General features: G+C 35.4%; 1 protein-coding gene across 4 annotated transcripts in view; it reads left to right on the top strand.

Moving 5' to 3' along the window:
- LOC149263049 (phosphoribosylglycinamide formyltransferase, chloroplastic-like) overlaps positions 1-21,226 on the top strand; it is a 246,336-nt gene that overhangs the window by 198,201 nt on the left and 26,909 nt on the right. The window contains exons 6-7 of one of the 4 annotated variants that reach the window (XR_016259224.1): positions 17,481-17,674; positions 17,759-17,986. The exons of 1 other annotated variant lie outside the window; for it this stretch is intronic. Coding sequence is in view for 2 of the 3 variants with exons in the window: in XM_089425684.1 (XP_089281810.1) it covers positions 17,481-17,594 (114 nt within the window). In the remaining variant the exon portion in view is untranslated. Of the gene's footprint in view, positions 1-17,480; positions 17,987-21,226 lie in introns of those variants that run through there. 2 more of the 4 variants (XM_089425684.1, XM_089425675.1) reach the window with 2 other exon arrangements.

The following is a 21,226-nucleotide window of genomic DNA, read 5'->3' as shown; positions in this document are numbered from 1 at the left end:
AACGAGAGCTTGAGGAGAAACAAATTATATTTGAAATCAAGAAAAAATGTATAGACAAGAACCCCTGCGGATCTGAGTTTTAAAATGTATGAAAAAGGGATCTAACAGGCAACCCTGATTGGTGCTTACATTTCTCATGGGGTTGGTGTGAAAATTCCTGAACTGGAATACCTACTGCAACAACTGGTGATATTTCTCCTAATTGTTAGATTTACATGAACAAGTTATTTGCAGTTTCCTACGACAAATATTGAAATACATACACTGCAGCCTTCACTTAATTAATTTATATGCAGAAACAAGAGACTGAGCAAGAAAGAAAATACAACACAATAACACCATTATTTTTGGGCAAATGCCCCTGGAAAAACCCAATGCGGGAAAACCGATGCAACAGATCTGAGGGTTTTATTATTATGAAGCAGTAGCAAATTTTGAATACATCTTTGAATACCTCACGGGTTATTCAGTTATAGAGAGAGAAACAGTGGCAAAAAGATTTGTGAGATTACCTCACACGATCACTGAGAAAAATCCTGGCTGATCCAGTCACTGGATGAGGTGCCTCTGGCAAGATTTGCGTTGCCTTTGCGCAACCCTCACGTAGTCCCTACGTCAACCCCTCTAGGCACTGCGTCACCCAGCCAGCTGATCGATTTGCTGCCTGGAGTCATTGCTCTCTGCCTCCTAGTCTCACACCTCAACTCCCGACGTCTGAAACTGACTCTGCTGCAAAATTGCGGACTCTCTCTCACCCTCTGCGTTGCCGTGGCCCCACGTCAGCCTTTGCGTGAGAGCTGCTGGATCACTCACTGCCTTTCTCTGCTGATGATTCTCTAGCTAAGAAAATCTCTCTCTCCAGATGCTATCCATGCCCCTCAACTACAAGAAATCTACTCAATCAGAATTTCCTCTTGAGAACTTCTCACTTTAGAAATTCTATCTCTTGATCTCTCGTTGTGTTCTCTAAGTGCCCATCAAGCTTCCTCTTATAATCCTCTCGTTGATCAATCAACGACCCAGTTTAGATCCTACTCAATGGCTAGGATCATATTGACTTGATTTCTGCCTTCTTCGAGAAGTTTCACCCACATTTTATATTAATACCCTTTAATTATTTTAATTTCCTAAGTTTAGACTCGGGGTCCCATTAAAAATAATTAATTATTTTAATAAAACTGTCTGCAGGTGGAATTTCCCAAAACGATTTTTGGGTATTGGAGAATGCATGTGTCTAAGCCTTCCTGCGAATTTTGAGGCCTAGAACACATCCGATGCTACCCCAAATCAACACTCCCTCTTATTGAGGAATGTGCTCTAGAAATATACGGTGCTACACACTGCTTTGACTCTGAAGCATCGTCCTACGCCTTGTTGATGTTTGACATGCTGTCCACCAACTACTACACTACTGTTGCAACCGTACTGTTGTTGGCACTGCCACTATCAATGATCCAGGTCCGGGTGTGACGAAGGACCCTTCTAAGACCTTTTTACTTTTGTGATGTGTTAAATTGCATTTTTAAAAGAACATAAATGAATACATCTGCATGCTGTAAAGAAGAGGAACATGAAATTCATCAACACATGAAAACATAAGCCGTTGATAACGAAGTTCGTTTAGGAGGGACTACGTCTTCGGGCCCTGGTGTCAAGATGGTGTAGGCCGCTGCATTAAGCGCTGCCAATAGTGATGTACATAAGAGGTGATGTTGTTATCATACAAGGAAAAGTGCCCTCACACAGGAGTGGCTCCAAGAGATGTTTCGCTATAGGAACTCTCAGTCAAAAGACTCCTATCAGTATGACACAAACTCATGCATGATGAGCATCCCGCCAACATGGCATAAAAGGGATCTCAATGCAAACATGCATGACGACAACCTGAGTATCCCATCAAAACACAACAAAGGGATCTCAAAACACAACATGAAGAATCATGACAACAAGTACATCACATAGACGATTCTGCGTCACATCAAGCAGAAGTCATGAAAACAAGTAATAAACAAGATCCCTCATCAACATCAAACAGGGATATGTGCAGCGCAATGCATAGCAAAAGAAGTACATGAACACACTGCATATACCTCACAACCAAGGGCCATCTGAAGAAGCGAATGTCAAACTGCTGACGCTGTTTGGACCATTGATCTCACGACATCAATCGCATGACGGCTCGCACATGGATGTTGACACCTGCATTCCACTTAGAAAAGTGGCTGAAGAATAGAATGAGAGAATGAGAAATTTGAACGCACCGTCATATTTATGACGTCGAATAGTGCAAAATCGACTGTCCAATTTTTGAATTTTGAGAAGTTGAGGATCTGGGGCTCAAGGAATCTTTTAGATTCCTCCTAGATTCCTCAAAGATTTTGCTCCATGGGTGCACTGGAAATCTGTAACTCCAAAGGTGAATATGACTTCGCCATTGCAATCCCTGCGAAAAAACCATGAAAAACGACTGTAAACTTGACTATATTCCGACATGGAGAAATTACCTCCTCAGGCAAATTGCAAGGATCATGGTTCCGCTCCATGTTTTTGCAGCAATCATGGTTCCATCCTCATACTGAAAATGGCCGAAAAATGCAAAACTCTGACGGAGACACGAACATCACCATTGTGTTCGTGGCGTCGAGAAGCGCTGAAACCATATAAAATTTGTCAAAATCTGACAAAGTCAATTTTCACCCCTCCTACAAAACGCTGCCTCGCACTGCGTGCCAAGACTCTGCCTCCTCTATCTCAAAATCCGTGCCCACTCCTGGTTCCTCCATCTGTCTGGGCGCATTGAGCAAATAGGTTTATTTATAAAATCGTGGGCGGATTAACCAGCGAATTCTTTGTGGCACATTGGTAAGATTGGTAAATAGTTGAGGAGGGATCGGGTGGGCAAACCCCACCCCTCCTTTTTTAAACATATTATAGTTTGTTGTTTAACTGAAACAATTTTGAATAGGGGGTCGGGTCCGCATTGTGCGGTCCGCCCCCATAATTCCCTTCGCTCCTCGTATCAATCTTTGGGCGTATAAGATTTGGTGGTATGCATATTAATGGGCTGCGTTATTTTTATGGGGCCGCCCGGTGGGGCCCGACCCACGTGGCCTGGCGGGTTCAACTCCCGTCGGCCTCACCTTAATATGCATTTGATTAATGGAGAGGCATGGGTGGTGGGGTTGGTGGCCCACCATCGCCCTCTTTTTTTTAATATTTATTTGTTTATTTTTATATAATTAAGAAGGCATGTTCAAAAATTTGAATTTTAGGCCGAAGGAGTCTTTTTAACGAGGCCAGGATTTTGCTCAGAATCTGGCCGGAGTTGGCTGGATTCCGTCCACCGGAAAAGTCAAAATTGTGGCCTCCTTAAGCTTGCCCAGTGAGCAAAAGTCAACCCAACTTTGACTGCTTCTAACTTTCGCATACGGACTCGGTTTGACGAACCGTTCACACCACCGCGATCACGACGACGAGATCTTCGACATGAATTTGGTTCGAGCATAATCCAAGCACTTTGATTTTTGAGCTTTCTTGAGTCCTCTTTGTCTTGTGTGTGTCTCTGGAGCCACCTGGATCAGTCAACATTGCATCTGTACATCTCCCTCTCAAGTGCTACATCTGTTCTGCTGCTAGCACTTCCACTGCCAACTGCCACTGCATTGCAAACTGTTGCTGCTACTCCATCAACAACGAAAAGACATCCAAAATTACTGAACTAACTGTGCTCAGTATGATACACGTGAATGTTGAAGCCTGACTGCTGTTAGCCTCTGCGCTGACCCTCTGAATCTACTGCGCTGCTGTTGACCTCTGCTCTTTGCCATCTGCATTGCTGCCAACTCTGCTTTGCGATGTCCAGTCTCTGGCGCTCTTAGCCACTGCAACTGTCTCCTCGACACTCCTCTTCACCATCCGACAATAGTCCATCATGTTACTTCTGATTGTTGATTTGGGGTAGCATCGAATGTCCGTTAGGCCTCAAATTCTGCAGGGAGGCTTGGGCACATGTATTCCAAAGAACCCAGAAAGCTTTTTGGGAAATTCCACCTAGAAATGATTTTATTAAAATAATTAATATTTTTTAATGGGCCTCGAAGTCTAAACTTTGGAAATTAAAAATATTAATGGGTATTAATCTAATTGTGGGTGTAACTTCTAGAAGAAGATGAAGATCAAGCCAAAATGACCTGAGCCTTTGATTAGGAGTTGATCTAGGTCGTTGGTTGTCCAAAAAAATATATAAGAAGAGGCTTGATGGTCATTTGAAAAACACACTGAGAGATCAAGAGATCGAATTTTTGAAGTGAGAAGTTCTCATAGAGGAGATTTCTTGTAGTTGAGGGGTAGGGATAACATCTAGAGAGAGATTTTCTCAGTCGGAGAATCATCAACAGAGAGAGGCAGAGAGTGAATCCAGTAGCCTAGACGCAGAGGCTGATGAAGGGCCACAAAGGGCCATGCAGAGGCAGCGTAGAGGGTGAGAGAGAGTCTGAGATTTTGCTGAGGAGAATCAGTTTCAGAAGTCGGGAGTCGAGGTGTGAGACCAGGAGGCTGAGAGTAGAGACTCTGGGCAGCAAATCGATCAACAAACTGGGTGACGCAGAGCCTAGAGAGGTTGACGCAGAGACTGCGTGAGGACTGCGTAGAGCAGCGTAGGGCCTGCTAGAGGTACTTCATTGAGTATCCATATCAGCTAGGATTTTCTCAATGATTGTGTGAGGTAATCTCACATATCTTTCTGCCAGTATTTCTCTCTATAACTGAATAACCAGAGATGTATTCAGATTTTGCTACTGCTTAATAATAATAAACCCTTAGATCTGTTACACCGGTTTTCCCGCATTGGGTTTTTCCAGGGACATTTGTCCAAAAATAATGTTGTCTATTGTGTTGTATTTTATTTCTTGCTCAATCTCTTGTTTCCACATAATATTTAATTAAGTGAAGGCTGCAGTGTATGTATTATGATATTTGCCGTAGGAAAATGCAAGTAATTTGTTTAAAGGAATTTAACATATAGGAGTAATATCATCAGTCGCTGTAGTAGGGGTTCTTGTTGAGGATTTTTCACATGGTGCTAAAGTTGCAGGTGAAGCAAGAAGCGCATAGCTGGTAGATCCAACGCTGAGTAGAAGAAGGGAGTTCAAAAAAGCTACAGGAGGAAGCAGTTCGAAACCCGAGAGGGTTTGCGCAGTCCAAGCAGCGAGGGCATATTTTTGAGGCAGTCTCTCTCCGAGTGAGTCGACATATGGAAGGAATTCCAGTTTGAATTTTCGTCGGGGCAGAGGGAGCAACACTGAAGCCTCAACGTGAGGAGAGCTGGTGGGACGCAGATTTTTTTGCAGGCAGTTTGTTGGGTGGAAGATTGTCAGAAGAAAGAGGAGAAGCACAACTGAGGGAATTTCTTCCTTAGAGAATTCCTAGCCAAGGAATTCGAATTCTCTAGAGCTGAGTAGCAGCAAGGGGCAACAATTCTACTAGCTCCAACAGGGAGTGTGTAGGCTAGCCCAGCAATAACACAAAGGAGAGAGGAGGTCATTCGACTTTCTATTTTTTGGCAGAAATGGCAACCAATGGCTTGAGGGATCAGGACAGGTTGGATGGAGCATCCAACTACGTTATCTGGAAGGCTAGAATGTCATTCCTTCTAGATGAGCATGCCCTTAAGACATACGTCGACAGCGTGGTGGTTGTACCAGTAGATCCAAACCTGCTAAAGAAGTACAAGGTAGAGATGGCGAAGGCCAAGAGGACGATCTTGGATGGAGTCAAGGATCACGTGGTGTGTCACGTTGCTAGCAGAGGCACTGTTAAGGAGATGTGGGATGCCTTGGCCACGTTATATCAGGGATCTTCTGAACAACATAAGATGTACTTAGAGCAGAAGCTGAGATTTGCTCAGATGCATAAGGGGGATTGTGTGGATTCATTCCTCACGAAGCTGAAGGAAAGCTATGATGAGTTGTCTGCTGCGGGGCATACACCTCAGGATTCAGAGTTGGTTAGACTAGCCCTTAATTCTGTCTCAGATGAGTGGCAAGTCTTTGTCTAGAGCATCCTGGGCAGAGCGGCATTGCCGAATTGGGATGAGATGTGGGCAACTCTAAAACAAGAGGAGCTGAGGAGAGACTTGGTCAAGGTCAAACTTGACGGAAGCAACAACAACAGTGGGTCGAAGCCTAAGGAGGAGGAGGATAATGCAGCTTTTGCAGCAAGAGCAGTGATGACGTAAGAAAAATGTCTCGAAGATCAAGTGTTTCAGGTGTGGTGAGATGGGTCACTATGCTACTCAGTGTCCTCTCAAGAAGAAGGACAAGGATGAGAAACACGATCCGAAGTTTGCCCCCACAAAGATCGAAGAGGAGGAGTTTGCCATGACAATCGAGATACCTCCAGGAGGGAGGTGGGCTGATTTAGAGCGGTATAGTTCGAAAGAGCTATAGATGGGCAGGATCCTTGAGGAGTCCACCTTTAGGATCATTTCCTTGCTACAGGAGCCCAGATCAGAAGTAGCAGGATGGACTAGTGTCAGATGGTGCCGAGGAGTGTCGGGGAGACAATTGCAGTGGCTAGGAGCGTCAGAGACTAAACAATGCAGAGCAAAGTTGGCAGCAGTGCATATGGCACAGAGCAGAGGTCAACAACAATGCAGTAGATTCAGAGGGTCAGTGCAGAGACTAGCAACATTTAGGCTTCAACATTCACGTGGTATCATACTAAACACAGTTAGTTCAATAATTTTGGATGTTTTTCCGTTGTTGATAGAGTAGCAGTAACAATTTGCAATGTAGTGGCAGTGCTAGCAACAACACAAATGCAACACTTGAGAGGGAGCTGTTGTATAGATGTAGTGTTGACAGTGGAAGTGTCAGCAACAGTATAGTTGTAGTAGTGTAGTAGTTGGTGGACAACATGTCAAACATCAACAACGCAAAGGATCATGCTTCAGAGTCAGAGCAGTATGCAACAATGTATATTGCTAGAGCACATTCCTCGCTAAGAGGGAGTGTTGATTTGGGGTAGCATTGGATGTTGTTCTCTAGGCCTCAAATTTTGCACGGAGGCTTGGACACATGTATTCCAAAGAACCCAAAAAGCGTTTTGGGAAATTTCACCTAGAAACGTTTTTATTAAAATAATTAATATTTTTAATGGGCCCCTAAGTCTAAACTTTGGAAATTAAAAATATTAATGGGTATTAATCTAATTGTGGGTGTAACTTCTAGAAGAAAACAGAGATCAAGCCAAAATTATCTGAGCCTTTGATTAGGAGTTAATCTAGGCCGTTGGTTGTCCAACAAAAAGATATAAGAAGAGGCTTGAGGGTCATTTGGAAAACACACCGAGAGATCAAGAGATCAAATTTCTAAAGTGAGATGTTCTCAGGAGGAAGATTTGATCGAGGAGATTTCTTGTAGTTGAGGGGCAGGGATAGAATCTAGAGAGAGAGAGATTTTCTTAGCCGGAGAATCATCAACATAGAGAGGTAGAGAGTGATCTAGTAGCCTAGACGCAGAGGCTGACGTAGGGCCACAAAGGGCCATGCAAAGGCACAGAGAGAGTCTGAGATTTTGCTTAGGAGAATTAGTTTCAGAAGACGGGAGCCGGGGTGTGAGATCGAGAGGCTGAGAGCAGAGACTTCGGGAAACAAATCAATCAACAGACTGGGTGATGCAGAGCCTAGAGAGGTTGACGCAGAGACTGCGTGAGGACTACACAGAGTAGCGTAGGGCCTGCCAGAGGCACTTCATTTAGTATCCAGATCAACCGAGATTTTCTCAGTGATTGTGTGAGGTAATCTCACAAATCTTTATGCCAGTATTTCTCTCTATAACTGAATAACTGGAGATGTATTCGGAGATGTACTCAGTTTTTGCTACTGCTTAATAATAATAAATCCTCAGATCTACTGCATCGGTTTTCCCGCATTGGGTTTTTTCGGGGACATTTGTCCAAAAATAACGGTGTCTATTGTGTTGTATTTTCTTTCTTGCTCAGTCTCTTGTTTCCGCATAATATTTAATTAGGTGAACGTTGTAGTGTATGCATTATGATATTTGTTGTAGGAAATTGCAAGAAATTTGTTTAAAGGAATTTAACAAATAGGAGTAATATCATCTAATGCTGCAGTAGGGGTTCCTATTGAGGAATTTTCACATGATCTGGGCTCCCATAGCAAGGAAATGATCCTAGAGGTGGGCTCCTCAAGGATCCTGCCCATCTGTAGTTCTTTTGAACTACAGTTCCAAATCAGCCCACCTCCCTCCTAGAGGTATCTCGACTGTCATGGCGAACTCCTCCTCTTCGATCTTCATGGGCGCAGCCTTCAGATCATGCTTCTCATCCTTTTCCTTTTTTTTAAGAGGACATTGAGTAGCGTAGTGACCCATCTCACCACACTTGAAACACTTGATCTTCGAGACGTCCTTCTTACGTCTCGCTGCTCCTGTTGTCCCTTCGATGCGAGGGCTGCATTCTCCTCCTCCTCCTTGGGCTTCAACCCATTGCTGCTACTTCTGTCAAGTTTAACCTTGACTAAGTCTCTCCTTAGCTCCTCTTGTTTTAGAGCTGCCCACATCTCATCCCAATTCGGCAAAGCTGCTATGCCTAGGATACTCTGGACAAAGACTTGCCACTCATCTGAGACATAATTGAGGGCCAGTCTAACCAACTTTGAACCTTGAGGTGTATGCCCCACAACAGACAACTCATCACGGGTCTCCTGAAGCTTCGTGAGGAATGGATCCACACGCTCCCCTTTTTGCATTTGAGCAGATCTCAACTTCTGTTCAAGGTACATCTTTCGTTGCTCAGAAGATCTCTGATATAACGTAGAAAAAACATCCCACAACTCCTTAACAGTCCCTCTACTAGCAATGTGACAGACCACATGATCCTTCACTTCGTCGAGGATCATTCTTTTCGCCTTCGCCATCTCAACATTGTATTTCTTCAACGAATCTGCATTTGCTGGGACAACCACCACATTGTCGATGTATGTCTTGAGGGCATGCTCATCTAGAAGGAATGGCATTCTTAAATTCCAGATGACGTAGTTGGATGCCCCATCCAACCTGTCTTGATCCTTCAAGCCACTGGTTGCCATTTCTGCCACAAATGTCGAAAATCTCCTCTCTTCTCTGTGCTATTGCTAGGCTAGCCTACGCACTCCCTATTGGAGCTAGTAAAACCGCCGCCCCTTGCTGGTGCTCAACTCTAGAGAATTTGAATTCCTTGGCTAGGAATTCTCCAAGGAAGAAATTCCCTCAACTGTGCTTCTCCTCTCTCTTCTGACAATTTTTTGACTAGCAAACTGTCTGCAGAAAAATCTGTGTCCCACCAACTTCTCCTCATGCTGAGGCTTCAGCGCTACTCCCTCTGCCCTGACAAAAACTTGATCTGGAAGCTCTTCTCTTCGTCGACTCACTTGGAGAGAGACTGCCTCAAAATTTCAACCTTCAAGCTAGAACTGCGCAAACCGTATGGGGTTTCGAATTGCTGCCTCCTAGAACTTTTCGATCTCCCTCTTCTGCTCAACGTCGAGTTCTATGTCATTGCTCTTCTTGTTCCACCTACAGCTCCGATACCATGTGAAATTTCCTAAACTGGAATTCTTACTGCAGTAATTGATGATATCTCCTACTTGTTAGTTTTACATGAACAAGATATTTGCTGTTTCCTACGACAAATATTGATATACTACAACGTTCACTTAATTAATTTATATGCGAGAACAAGAGACTGAGCAAGAAAGAAAATACAACACAATAACACTATTATTTTTGGACAAATGTCCTTGGAAAAACCTAATGCGGGAAAACAGGTGCAACAGATCTAAGGGTTTATTATTATTAAGCAGTAGCAAATTCTGAATACATCTCTGAATACCTCACGGGTTATTCAGTTACAGAGAGAGAAATACTAGCAGAAAGATTTGTGAGATTACCTCACACAATCACTGAGAAAAATCCTGGCTGATCTGGTCACTAGATGAGGTGCCTCTAGCAGGCCCTGCGTTGCCTCTCCGCAGTCCTCACATAGTCCCTGTGTCAACCCCTCTAGGCACTGTGTCATCCAACCAATTGATCGATTTGCTGCTCGAAGTCACTGCTCTCAGCCTCCCGGTCTCACACCCCGACTTCCAGCTTCTGAAATTGACTCTGCTCCAAAATTTCAAACTCTCTCTCACCCTTTGCGCTGCCTCTGCGTGGCCCTGAGTCAGCCTTTGCATGAGAGCTACTAGATCACTTTTCCTCTCTCCATTGATGATTCTCCGGCTAAGAAAATCTCTCTTCGGATGCTATCCATGCCCCTCAACTGCAAGAAATCTACTCGATCAAAATTTCCTCCTAAGAACTTCTCACTTCAGAAATTCAATCTCTTGATCTCTCGGCGTGTTCTCCAAGTGCCCATCAAGCTTCCTCTTATAATCCTCTCGTTGATCAATCAACGGCCCAGATTAGATCCTAATCAATGGCTATGATCATATTGACTTGATCTCCGCCGCCTTCTAGAAGTTTCACCCACAATTTATATTAATACCCTTTAATTATTTTAATTTCCTAAGTTTAGACTTAGGGTCCCATTAAAAATAATTAATTATTTTAATAAAACAGTCTCCGGGTGGAATTTCCCAAAACGATTTTTGAGTATTGGAGAATGCATGTGTCTAAGCCTCCCTGCAAATTTTGAGGCCTAGAGCACATCTGATGGTACCCAAAATCAACAGTTGGTGTCTCCTCCTGGATGGTGCTAGTAAAGCATTTTAGGTTGGTGCCTATATTTCTCAGGGGATTGGTGTCTCCTTCTAGTTAGTGCCAGTAAAACATTTTTGGTTGGTGCTAGTAATGCATTTTAGGGGGTTGGTGCCAGTGAATCAATGTAACACTGGGTTGATGCCTACAAGGTCATTCAATAATAAAAGAAGTTTCATATATATATATATATGTGGTGTATTTTTATGTTGTCGATGTGATTAATATTATCTATGCATTGAAGTGTTTTGACTAGTTAAGGTTGACTATTACACTGATTCACCCGTCGCCTCTTAGTATAGTCATATTTCCAACAAATTTGTTGCTTTCATTAGCTTTAGTACAATTGAGACTCTTGAATTTGATTATGTTGGAGTGTTGTTGTTTGAGGAGGTAAGGAGGAAATCTAGTATTGAAACCTCCATATTAAAAGCAATGGTGGCTAGAGGTTGGTCCAGAGAAAAAGAAGAGAAGTTGAGAGGTACATTCAGATCAATATTGAAAGGCAATAAGAACAAACTTAGATGTTGGTACTGTAACAAGTTGGGGCATCTCATGAAAGGATTGTTTGAAGAGATTGGGATCCAAGGAATACTCCAAAAGTAGGCAAATCCGGTTGAATTGGGTCCAGGTATGATTGATGAAGTTTTTTCTAGGTGAAATGTTGCTCAATACTATCAAGAATGGTTGTTAGATTCTAGTGCTTCTCATCATATGTGTCCACATATAAACTGGTCTTCTTCATATGAAGTTGTTGATGGTAGATATGTTATTATGGAAAATAACATTTTTTAAGGTTGTCGAGGTTGTGACAGAGGTTGAACATGTGCTTGAACTAAAAACGTATGATTTTTTTGGGAGCTTTGGACTTTGGAGGTCATAAATTAACAAGTCAAGGTGGAGCACTAAAGGTGTCCAAGGATGCTTTAGTGGTTATGAAGTCTACAAAGATAGGAAACCTTTACAAGCTGAGTGGAAGTACTTAGATCAATTAAGCAATAGTGGCATTTGAGGAGGCTATTGAATTCAATTGTTTATGGCATCAACAATTGGGTCATATGAGCGAGAAAGGGCTACAGGTACTAATAAATTGTAAAATACTTCCAAATTTTAAATCTCTGAATTTGAATTTCTGCAAGCATTGTATATTTAGAAAGCAGTGTACACACGTTTAAAGCAAACAATCATATTAGTGATGGTCTTGATTATATCTAATCAGATGTTTGCGGCCATCGTGTATTGTTTCTTTCGAAGGATCTATTAGAAAATCAGAAAATCAGAAAGGCAGAAATATTTTCTTATTCTTGATAATTGCTTGTGACATTTCTTGTCATTACGATTCTTTATAACTTCTTTCTTTTAGTTCATCAAGCAATTACCAGAGCAATAACACATAAAACAATAAACACTAGATGTAGGCACTATGCTAGGACAAAACCACCCTCGAGGGGAAAACCTAGTCAATAAATTCTTCCTTTCAATAGTATTCTTTAAGACTCTGCCCCTAGACCAAGACCAGACCTTCCCTCCACACCAAGTCAGCGTCCCAAAATTTCGACCCCTTTCCAGCAACTTCGACTAGGCAACAACTTCTGGCAACTGGCAGCTTCCAACAATAGTAAAACTTAGAATACTTCGATCTCCCAATCTAGGGCACGAAACAAAGCGGGAAGGTACCAAAATTTCTATTTTCTTCTTCTTAGGCTCCACCCAATTCGCACTTCCTTTGGCTTCTCAACAATAGACTTCACACTTTTCCCAGCTACAAGAGATATGGAACTTCTTGTGAGAGTGTGTGTTCCAAATGAATTCAATGTGCTTGTATTGATTATTGGGCTTTAAAAGTAGCAAACTAGATGTGTTTTAATGTATAGGATAAATAAAACAGATTTTATTAATCAATAGTTTCTTATTCTTAAAATCATTGTAATAATATGATTTCTCTAAATCAATTTTAATTTTAGTATCATTAAAAACAATATAGTTTATCTGGAAGGTTGGTTCTCTAAGAAAAGTTTATGTAACCTAATTATGTTCAAATGGTCATTTGAACTTATTTAGCTTTGTCTTTACGTCTTTTGTATTTTGAAAAACACTAGGTAAATGTTACAATGATGATTCTTTAACATCTTTGGACAAGTTTCCAATTGACATCATTGTTAAATATACCTTTCACTCATTCCTTACCTTTCATTATTATTTCAAGTATTCTTCATACTTTCTTATCTATAACTAGAAGTAAACATGGTACAAATTAACAAAAATGTGACCAATGTCTATTGAGTTACATGGATAGTTATCTACTCCATTCAGTACAAATTATTTCAATTATCTTTGCTGTAAAATATTTATATTATTAATCTATTATTAATTTCAACCATGGTTTTATTTATTTGGATTCCTAATAAACATGGAAATTCACTGGGGCATGTCTCTTCCTATGTCTAAACAAATTACCCTAAGTGGAAATTTTTTTTCAATAATTTTGCAACATTACTTGAATGAAGATGATAATTAAATTCCTGAATAGTAAAAATATTTTATATTAGAATATTATGATACATCATTTACAATATGCCATCTCAATAACTATACATTAATTGTGCAAAATATTTTAAGTTTTCACTGTTATGACCACCTTAAGGTGGGATAACTCGATGATAATACATGCAAGATTTCCTTGTAGTATGTCTTATAGACATATATAGATATGACATCACCTGTGATTTCTAAGGAAAGAGGTTATATACTAACATGGATATGGCCCACATCCATTAATTTTAAGTGGAGTGGGATTTCATTTGTTGTAGAGACCCTTTGTTATTAGTTTCAATATCTTATTTTTTTATAGTATTTGTTAAGAATTTCAAATGAGAGATTTTGTTCTTTTTGAATTTTTTTTAGTTGTGTTGAATAGCATAACAAAGGGGAATTTTAGAATTAGATTTTTCTTTATGTCCCTTCTATTTGTTTGGTGATTTTGAGTAAAGTGTAAGATATATTAATGTGTCATAATGATATATATAAGCTATTAATTAAACATGACTTTTGTATTTTATATTAACCTAATATTTTATAAGAAGTTTGGTGACATGAGTTAACTACACATTCAATATTGAGATGTTGCAAATTTGCCTCATATTTATATATGGAAAGCATGCACATTATGTTGATATGTGGGAAGAGTGATCAATTCCCTTGAGATGAGACTATTTTAAATTGAAAATAATTGAAGATAAGTTTAGACATTGAAGGACATCTTGATTTTGTTTCTCCACATGAATGAATGTCTTCTTTGTAAGGTAAGAAGAAGGCACCTTGAAATAATTTGGTCCTAAAATACACATTAAATTGCACATCTAATTTATATTATAGAATATGATTTCATGGATCATTTTTATTCAATAACAATAGGCAAGTGGTAGTTGTTATTAGAGAATATAAATGCATTCATCATTATTATTCATCAAAAATAAGGAAGTGGTAATGTTTAAGGATTTAGATTTAAGAGTGAAAGCTTCCTCTCAACCCAAGTGAGTTCTTCCTAGATAAGTTGTGGTGTAAAATCACCATAACACATAGCAAAATCAAGTTATTATTTAAGTTTAAAAAATTAAATTAATTAAAAAAAAATTCATGGCCAAATTTAAAAAAATAGATAATAAAAGTAAAAAATTTAACATTATAAACTATGAAATAATCCTTACTTAAAAACAAAGCATCCTATACTAATTATCTTTTTATTTTTGAATACTCATTAAACCATAAATAATTTTATTATTTTATTTAAAAAATTATTCATGGCAAATTTATCATTTTATTTAAAAAATAAAATACTAAATTCAAATTAAGATTTAACGTCACTCAAAATCATTTTATTTAAAAAATAATAATAATAACTTCAAATTAAGATTTAACGTTACTCGAAATCATTTTATTTAAAAAATAGTAATAATAAATTCAAATTAAGATTTAAGGTTATTCAAAATTTTAAGTATGCATGATTTTTTAAGATACAAGTTGTTGGTATGGTTTTGGAGGCTCACATATTCTTAAGCATACAAAAATCAAGATATTATTTAAGTTAAAATTAATTTTTAATTTAATTAATAAAAAATTTATAATCAAATTAAAAAAATAGATAATAAAACTACATAATAAAAGTAAAAGTTTAACATTATTAATTATAAAATAGTTTTTAGTTCAAAACAACAAAGCAACCAAGACCAATTATCCTTATGTTTGAATACTAGCGAACAGGCTCATTCTACAACCAACCTAGTGTGAGGGGACGTGCAAATTTGTTTGTCAGTCTGTGCCCTTTGAATACTCATTAAATTATTGATCTGACAAGCTCATTCTACAACCCAGTATGAGTGGACGTGTAAATTTGTTTGTCAGTTTGTGCCCCTTTAAAAAAAAAAAAAAAAAGTTTTAAATAGAAAAAAAATGTTAGCTATAACTTAAAAAAATGAATGTGTTGTAAAGTAATTAGAAGTAAAAAAAATGTGTGAATCAGATGTTCAAATCTTATACTTTTCAAAAATATTTCAACAAGAGATTTAAATAAATTATTTGAAGATCTATGTTAACTAATTTATGTCGATATCAACTTCATATATATCTATATATAGAAATAAAATTTAAGTTTTTATGGTTAAAATTTTTATTTGGTCCTCTATATACTTTATTTAGTATTCAAAAATACAATTTAAACAATGAGAAATAACACATTGTATTTTGCACTCTAAAAAAGTTTGTACATGAAGAAAACTTTGTACATGAAATTTGAAATGGATCTATGTTTGTTATTAATTTTATCCTTTAAAGTGTTTCACAAAAGTAGTAGAATCAAATCTTTACAATTTCTCCATTTTGCTTCTAAATATTGCCATTTACATTTGAAGCAAAATTACATCATGTGAAAAATATTTCAATAGACAACCCAACTAAAATGGATTGGACATATTTTAAATAAAATAAACACACACAAAAATCGAAATCATTATTATTTTTAGTTTATGATTACATTAGTCAAATTTTACAACTTACTGGCACCCTCTTCATATGAAAACAATTTAATTGTTTTATAATCTACCAAATTTAAATTAATATAAATTATTTGAAGAAAAATAAAAACCAAATTTAAATTAATATAAATTATTTGAAGAAAAATAAAAACATGTTTTTTCCAAAATAATTTCATATAAAAAAATTATTCCAAGATTATTCCATAAGTTTTCATAAGATTTTTCCATAATGTTAAAATCAATGGATTGTGAATACGTTATTACATTGTTTAAGTTTTTAAATAATAAAATAAAATAATTAAAAATATAATTCGTTGTTTAAGTTTTTAAATAATAAAATAAAATAATTAAAAATATAATTTTTATTGTTCAATGTAATGTTTATTGATATGAAACAAGGTATATATATATATTTTTGGTTATATACCTTTTCACTTTTATATAAGGTATTTTAGTCATTACTAAAAAACATTCGTGGATGCATGCGGAATTTTTCTTTTTATTTAATGGGTAGACTTTTATATATATATATATTTTGGGATTGTATTATATATCTTTTCACACTTTTATATATACAAGGTATTTTAGTATTATAATGCATGTGGGATTATTTTAATTTAATTTTAATTTTAAATATATATATATATATATATATATCATTGGTGTATATTTTGATTTTTTATAATATTTTACTTTTAGTGATACAAATAAGGAGAAATGAAATAGATTAATTTGCGAATGTATGTGGGATTTTTTTATTTTATTTTATTTTAAATATGTAGTGTAATTATATATATATATTTTGGAGTTGTAATTAACATTTACATAAATGGTGTGTATTTTGATTTTTTATAACATTTGACTTGGTACATAATATTTAGTGATACAAATAAAATGGATTAGGAGAAATAGAATAGATATTGAAAATGCAAGATAATTATTACTTGTGAATCATATTGATTTTTCAATTTCAAGAATTTTTTAAGAAAGACAAGAAGATTGACATTAACATAATAAGGGAAGATATAATAAATCAATAATATTATTGAAATATAAAATATTAATGAATTAAAAGTAGTGTTAAATTTTTTAAAATAATATAATACAATATTAGGTAAAAATTATTTTATGAAGAGAAGACCATAAAAAAAGATGCTTTTACATGAGAAACTATATATAAATGATGGTATTACATGCGTTTATGTAATTTAAGTGACACTTTTACGAGGAATAATGGTTAGGATGTTTGAAAACTTTTTGCACATGTTATTATCATGTCATCTTTTGGGGGAGACCTAAGTGGATACATGATCAAGTTAGGAGCCCCAAAGTCAAGGGAGATTCGAGGTATAATGGACCCAAATCAAGTGGTCAACTTGAGTTCAAGAAGTATTGGACCTAAGAATGTATCATCCTAAGGAGTATCAGAACCAAGAGGGCGCTATTTATTTCATTAAACATTTTGCAATGGATTCATTTCCTTGTTTTTGTAGGTTTATACACGCTTTTTTGTTGCCCAATAGTATGTCTAAACTAATGTGTACTGCAAATTTTCTCCATGAAACATTTTCACTATTTTTTGATGCCATAGAATAATAGTTGTTCACTTATGCCTAGCATTGATTAGTTTATTTAGAAACCTAACTTGCCCAGATTAGTTGGCTTGAGCTTATTAAATTTATCCAATTGACAGGAGCATGTAATATATGTCGAGGCTGTTGCTGCTTTATGTGATGGGAGAATTCATTGGAGGGAAGACAAAGTGCCTATAATTCGAAAATCTTGGGATATCGAGGAATATTACTGACACTTTTACCAATTTTGTTGCGAGGATTTTTCTGCAAGCAACAAGTATATATTTCGACTATAGAAACTTGATGGTTTGCAGTTGAGTAAAATCTATCTAAACTCAAACCTTATTTCCAACACTAACTGTTTTCAAGAATGATGTATTCAAATATGATTTCACAGGAGCACTTGGCATATGTGGAGGTTGTCGCTGGCTTATGTGAAGGTCTAATCATTAGAGTTAATATGAGTACCTATTCTAATATGAATATCATAGGTACTTCCTTTGTCTTGTTTGTCTACGACTATCACAATTTGTGAATGTAGTTCATACTTCAGTTTTTTCGATGGTATAAACCTTCCTCTCTTATAAGGGGCATGTGAATCTACAGGGGAAAACATTTTTGTTTACATTGTTTTCTTTAGACAAGTTTATTTAACTTTTATAGATTGTATGCAAGTTTATTTAATTTATGAGGTTCTAACATTTGGTTTGCTGATGGGAGCCTCTAAATTACTAATATGCTTACAATACCTTTAATGTCACTAGCTTTGCATTCACGATTTATATTTTTGTTAGGCTATTATACAGGGGGATTTTAATTATATGAATATTCCATAGTTGAAGTTTATTTAGAAGACTTTAATGTGTGTTAATTATTAAGAATGAGTTTGACTTTCCATTTTCGATGTAATCTTTACATAGGAATTTTATTGTGTAATTGAGTACTTCGTTTATGATTTAGTGTTTAGGTATTTATTGAAAATGATTATGTTCGTGAGTATGACATTGCATTTATGATGTAATTTGTGTTTAGGTATTTATTGAAAATGATTAAGTTTGAGAGGATGACATTGCATTAATGACATAATTTTTATCCTAATTATATTTGAGGTTTTTAATTATGCAATAAATATAAAGTAAATTATATATTTTGTAGTTAGGCACTTTATTTAGAAAAAAATAAATTATATTGTTTTTTTTTAACTAATTAACATATGAATAGAATTGTTGTTTTATAAGTTTTTTAATTAATTAAATCAATTAATGAAAAACCCAATTTTAACATAAATATAAAATGAAAATATATATATATATATATATATATATATATATAGTTCACGTGAAGGTGATTCATGACAGGTGATTGCTAATTGAATTTCATTAATAAGAAAATAACATAATTTTAATATAAATTATCTTATTAAAAATATGTTAGATTTTTAATATAAATTATTTTATTATATATATATATTAATATAAATTATTTTATTAAAAATATAATAATATTTATTTTATTAAAAATATAAAATATTTAATATAAATGTTTTATTAAAAATATTATTTCTATTTTAATGTAAACTGTTTTATGTAATGTTTATTATTATATTCTATATTTAATGTAATGTTGTTTAATGTAATGTTTATTGATGTATATAAAACTAATATATATAATGTTTATTGATAGGAAACAAAGGCACATAATTTTAATATAAACATTAAATTAATTAAAAATATAATTTCTATGGTTTAATGTAATGTTTATTGATATGAAACAAGGCATATATATGGAAGATTATATATTTCTTACACTTATATAAGGTAATTTAGTCATTATTAAAAACTTATATAAGGTATTTTAGTCATTATTGAAAAACATTTGTGGATGCATATGTAATTTTTATATTATTGAAAAACATTTGTGGATGCATGTGTAATTTTTATATTATTGAAAAACATTTGTGGATACATGTGTAATTTATATTTTATAGAACATGTAGTGTAACTCATTCATATATATATATGGATGTATGTGTAATTTTTATTTTATTTAATAGGTTGTTATATATATATATATATATATATATATATTCACAAGGTATTTTAGTCATTATTATAAAACATAATTTGTGGATGCATGTGGGATATATATATATATATATATATATAATTGGTGTGTATTTTGATTTTTTATAATATTTTACTTGATACATAATATTTAGTGATACAAATAAAATAGATGAGGAGAAATGAAATAAATATGGAAAATGAAAGAGAACTATTACTTGTGAATCATATTGATACTTTCAATTTCAAGAATCTTTTAAGAAAGACAAGAAGTTCGACGTTAACATTATAAGGGAAGATATAATAAATCAACAATATTATTGAAATGTAAAATATTAATGAATTAAAAGTAACGTTAATTTTTTTAAAATAATATAATATAATATTAGGTAAAAATTATTTTATGAAGAGAAGACCATAAAAGTAGACACTTTTATATGAGAAGCTATATATAATGATGGGATTATATGTGTTTATGTAATTTACGTGGCACTATTACGAGGGGGAATAATGGTTAGGAGGCTTGAAAACTATTTGCACATGTTATCATTTATGTTAAGTTTTTGGGGAGATCTAAGTGGATATGTGATCAAGTTAGAAGTCCCAAAGTCAAGGGAGATTTGAGGTATAGTGAACCCAAATCAAGTGGTCAACTTGAGTTCAAGAAGTATTGGACCCAAGAATGCATGATCTTAAAGAGTATCAAAACCAAGAACCTAACTTGCCCTGATTAGTTGGTTTGAGCTTATTACATTTAACCAATTGATAGGAGCACATAATATATGTCGAGGCTGTTGCTGCTTTATGTGATGGCATAATTCATTGGGGGAGAGATGGAGTGCCTATAATTCGTAAATCTTGGGATATCGAGGAATATTATTGACACTTTTACCAATTTTGTTGCGAGGAATTTTCTGCAAGCAACAATTAGATATTTTGACTATAGAAGCTTAATGGTTCGCATTTGATTAGTTTCTATCTAAACTCAAACCTTATTTCCAACACTCGCTGTTTTTAGGAATGTTGCATGCAAATATGATTTCATAGGAGCACTTGGCATATGTGGAGGTTGTTGCTGGCTTATGTGAAGGTCTAATCATTAGAGTAAAGATGAGTACCTATTTTAATATGAAGATCATAGGTACTGCCTTGGTCCTGTTTGTCTACAACTATCACAATTTGTGAATCTAGTTCAAACTTCAGTTTTTTCGATGATATAAACCTTCCTCTCTTATAAGGGCATGCAAATCTATAGGGGAAAACATTTTTGTTTACATTGTTTTCTTTAGACAAGTTTATTTAACTTTTATAGATTGCATGCAAGTTTATTTAATTTCTGAGGTTTGTTGATGGGAGCCTCTAAATCATTAATATGCTTACAATACCTTTTCTGTCACTCGCTTTGCATTCAAGATTTATTTTTTTGTCAGGCTATTATACAAGGGGATTTTAATTATGAATATTCTATAGTTGAAGTTTATTTAGAAGACTTTAGTGTGTGTTAATTATTAAAAATGAGTTTGGTTTTGCATTTATGATGTAATCTTTACAAGAGACTTTTATTGTGCAGTTGAGTACTTCGTTTATAATTTAGTATTTAGGTATTGATTGAAAATTATTAAGTTTGAGAGGATGGTATTGCATTTATGATGTAATTTGTGTTTAGGTATTTATTGAAAATGATTAAGTTCGAGAGGATGACATTGCATTAATGATGTAATTTTTACCCCAATTATATATGGGGTTTTTAATTATGCATTAAATCTAGGTTAAGTGAGATATTTTGTAGGTAGGAAATTTGT

This window comes from Pinus tabuliformis, chromosome 6 (genome assembly GCF_031772625.1).
Source record: "Pinus tabuliformis cultivar Carrire ecotype Pingquan chromosome 6, CPIR1, whole genome shotgun sequence".
In the NCBI taxonomy this organism is placed as follows: Eukaryota; Viridiplantae; Streptophyta; class Pinopsida; order Pinales; family Pinaceae; genus Pinus; species Pinus tabuliformis.
Note: the sequence above shows the minus strand (reverse complement) of the source record. Positions and strands in the feature narration are given on the sequence as shown.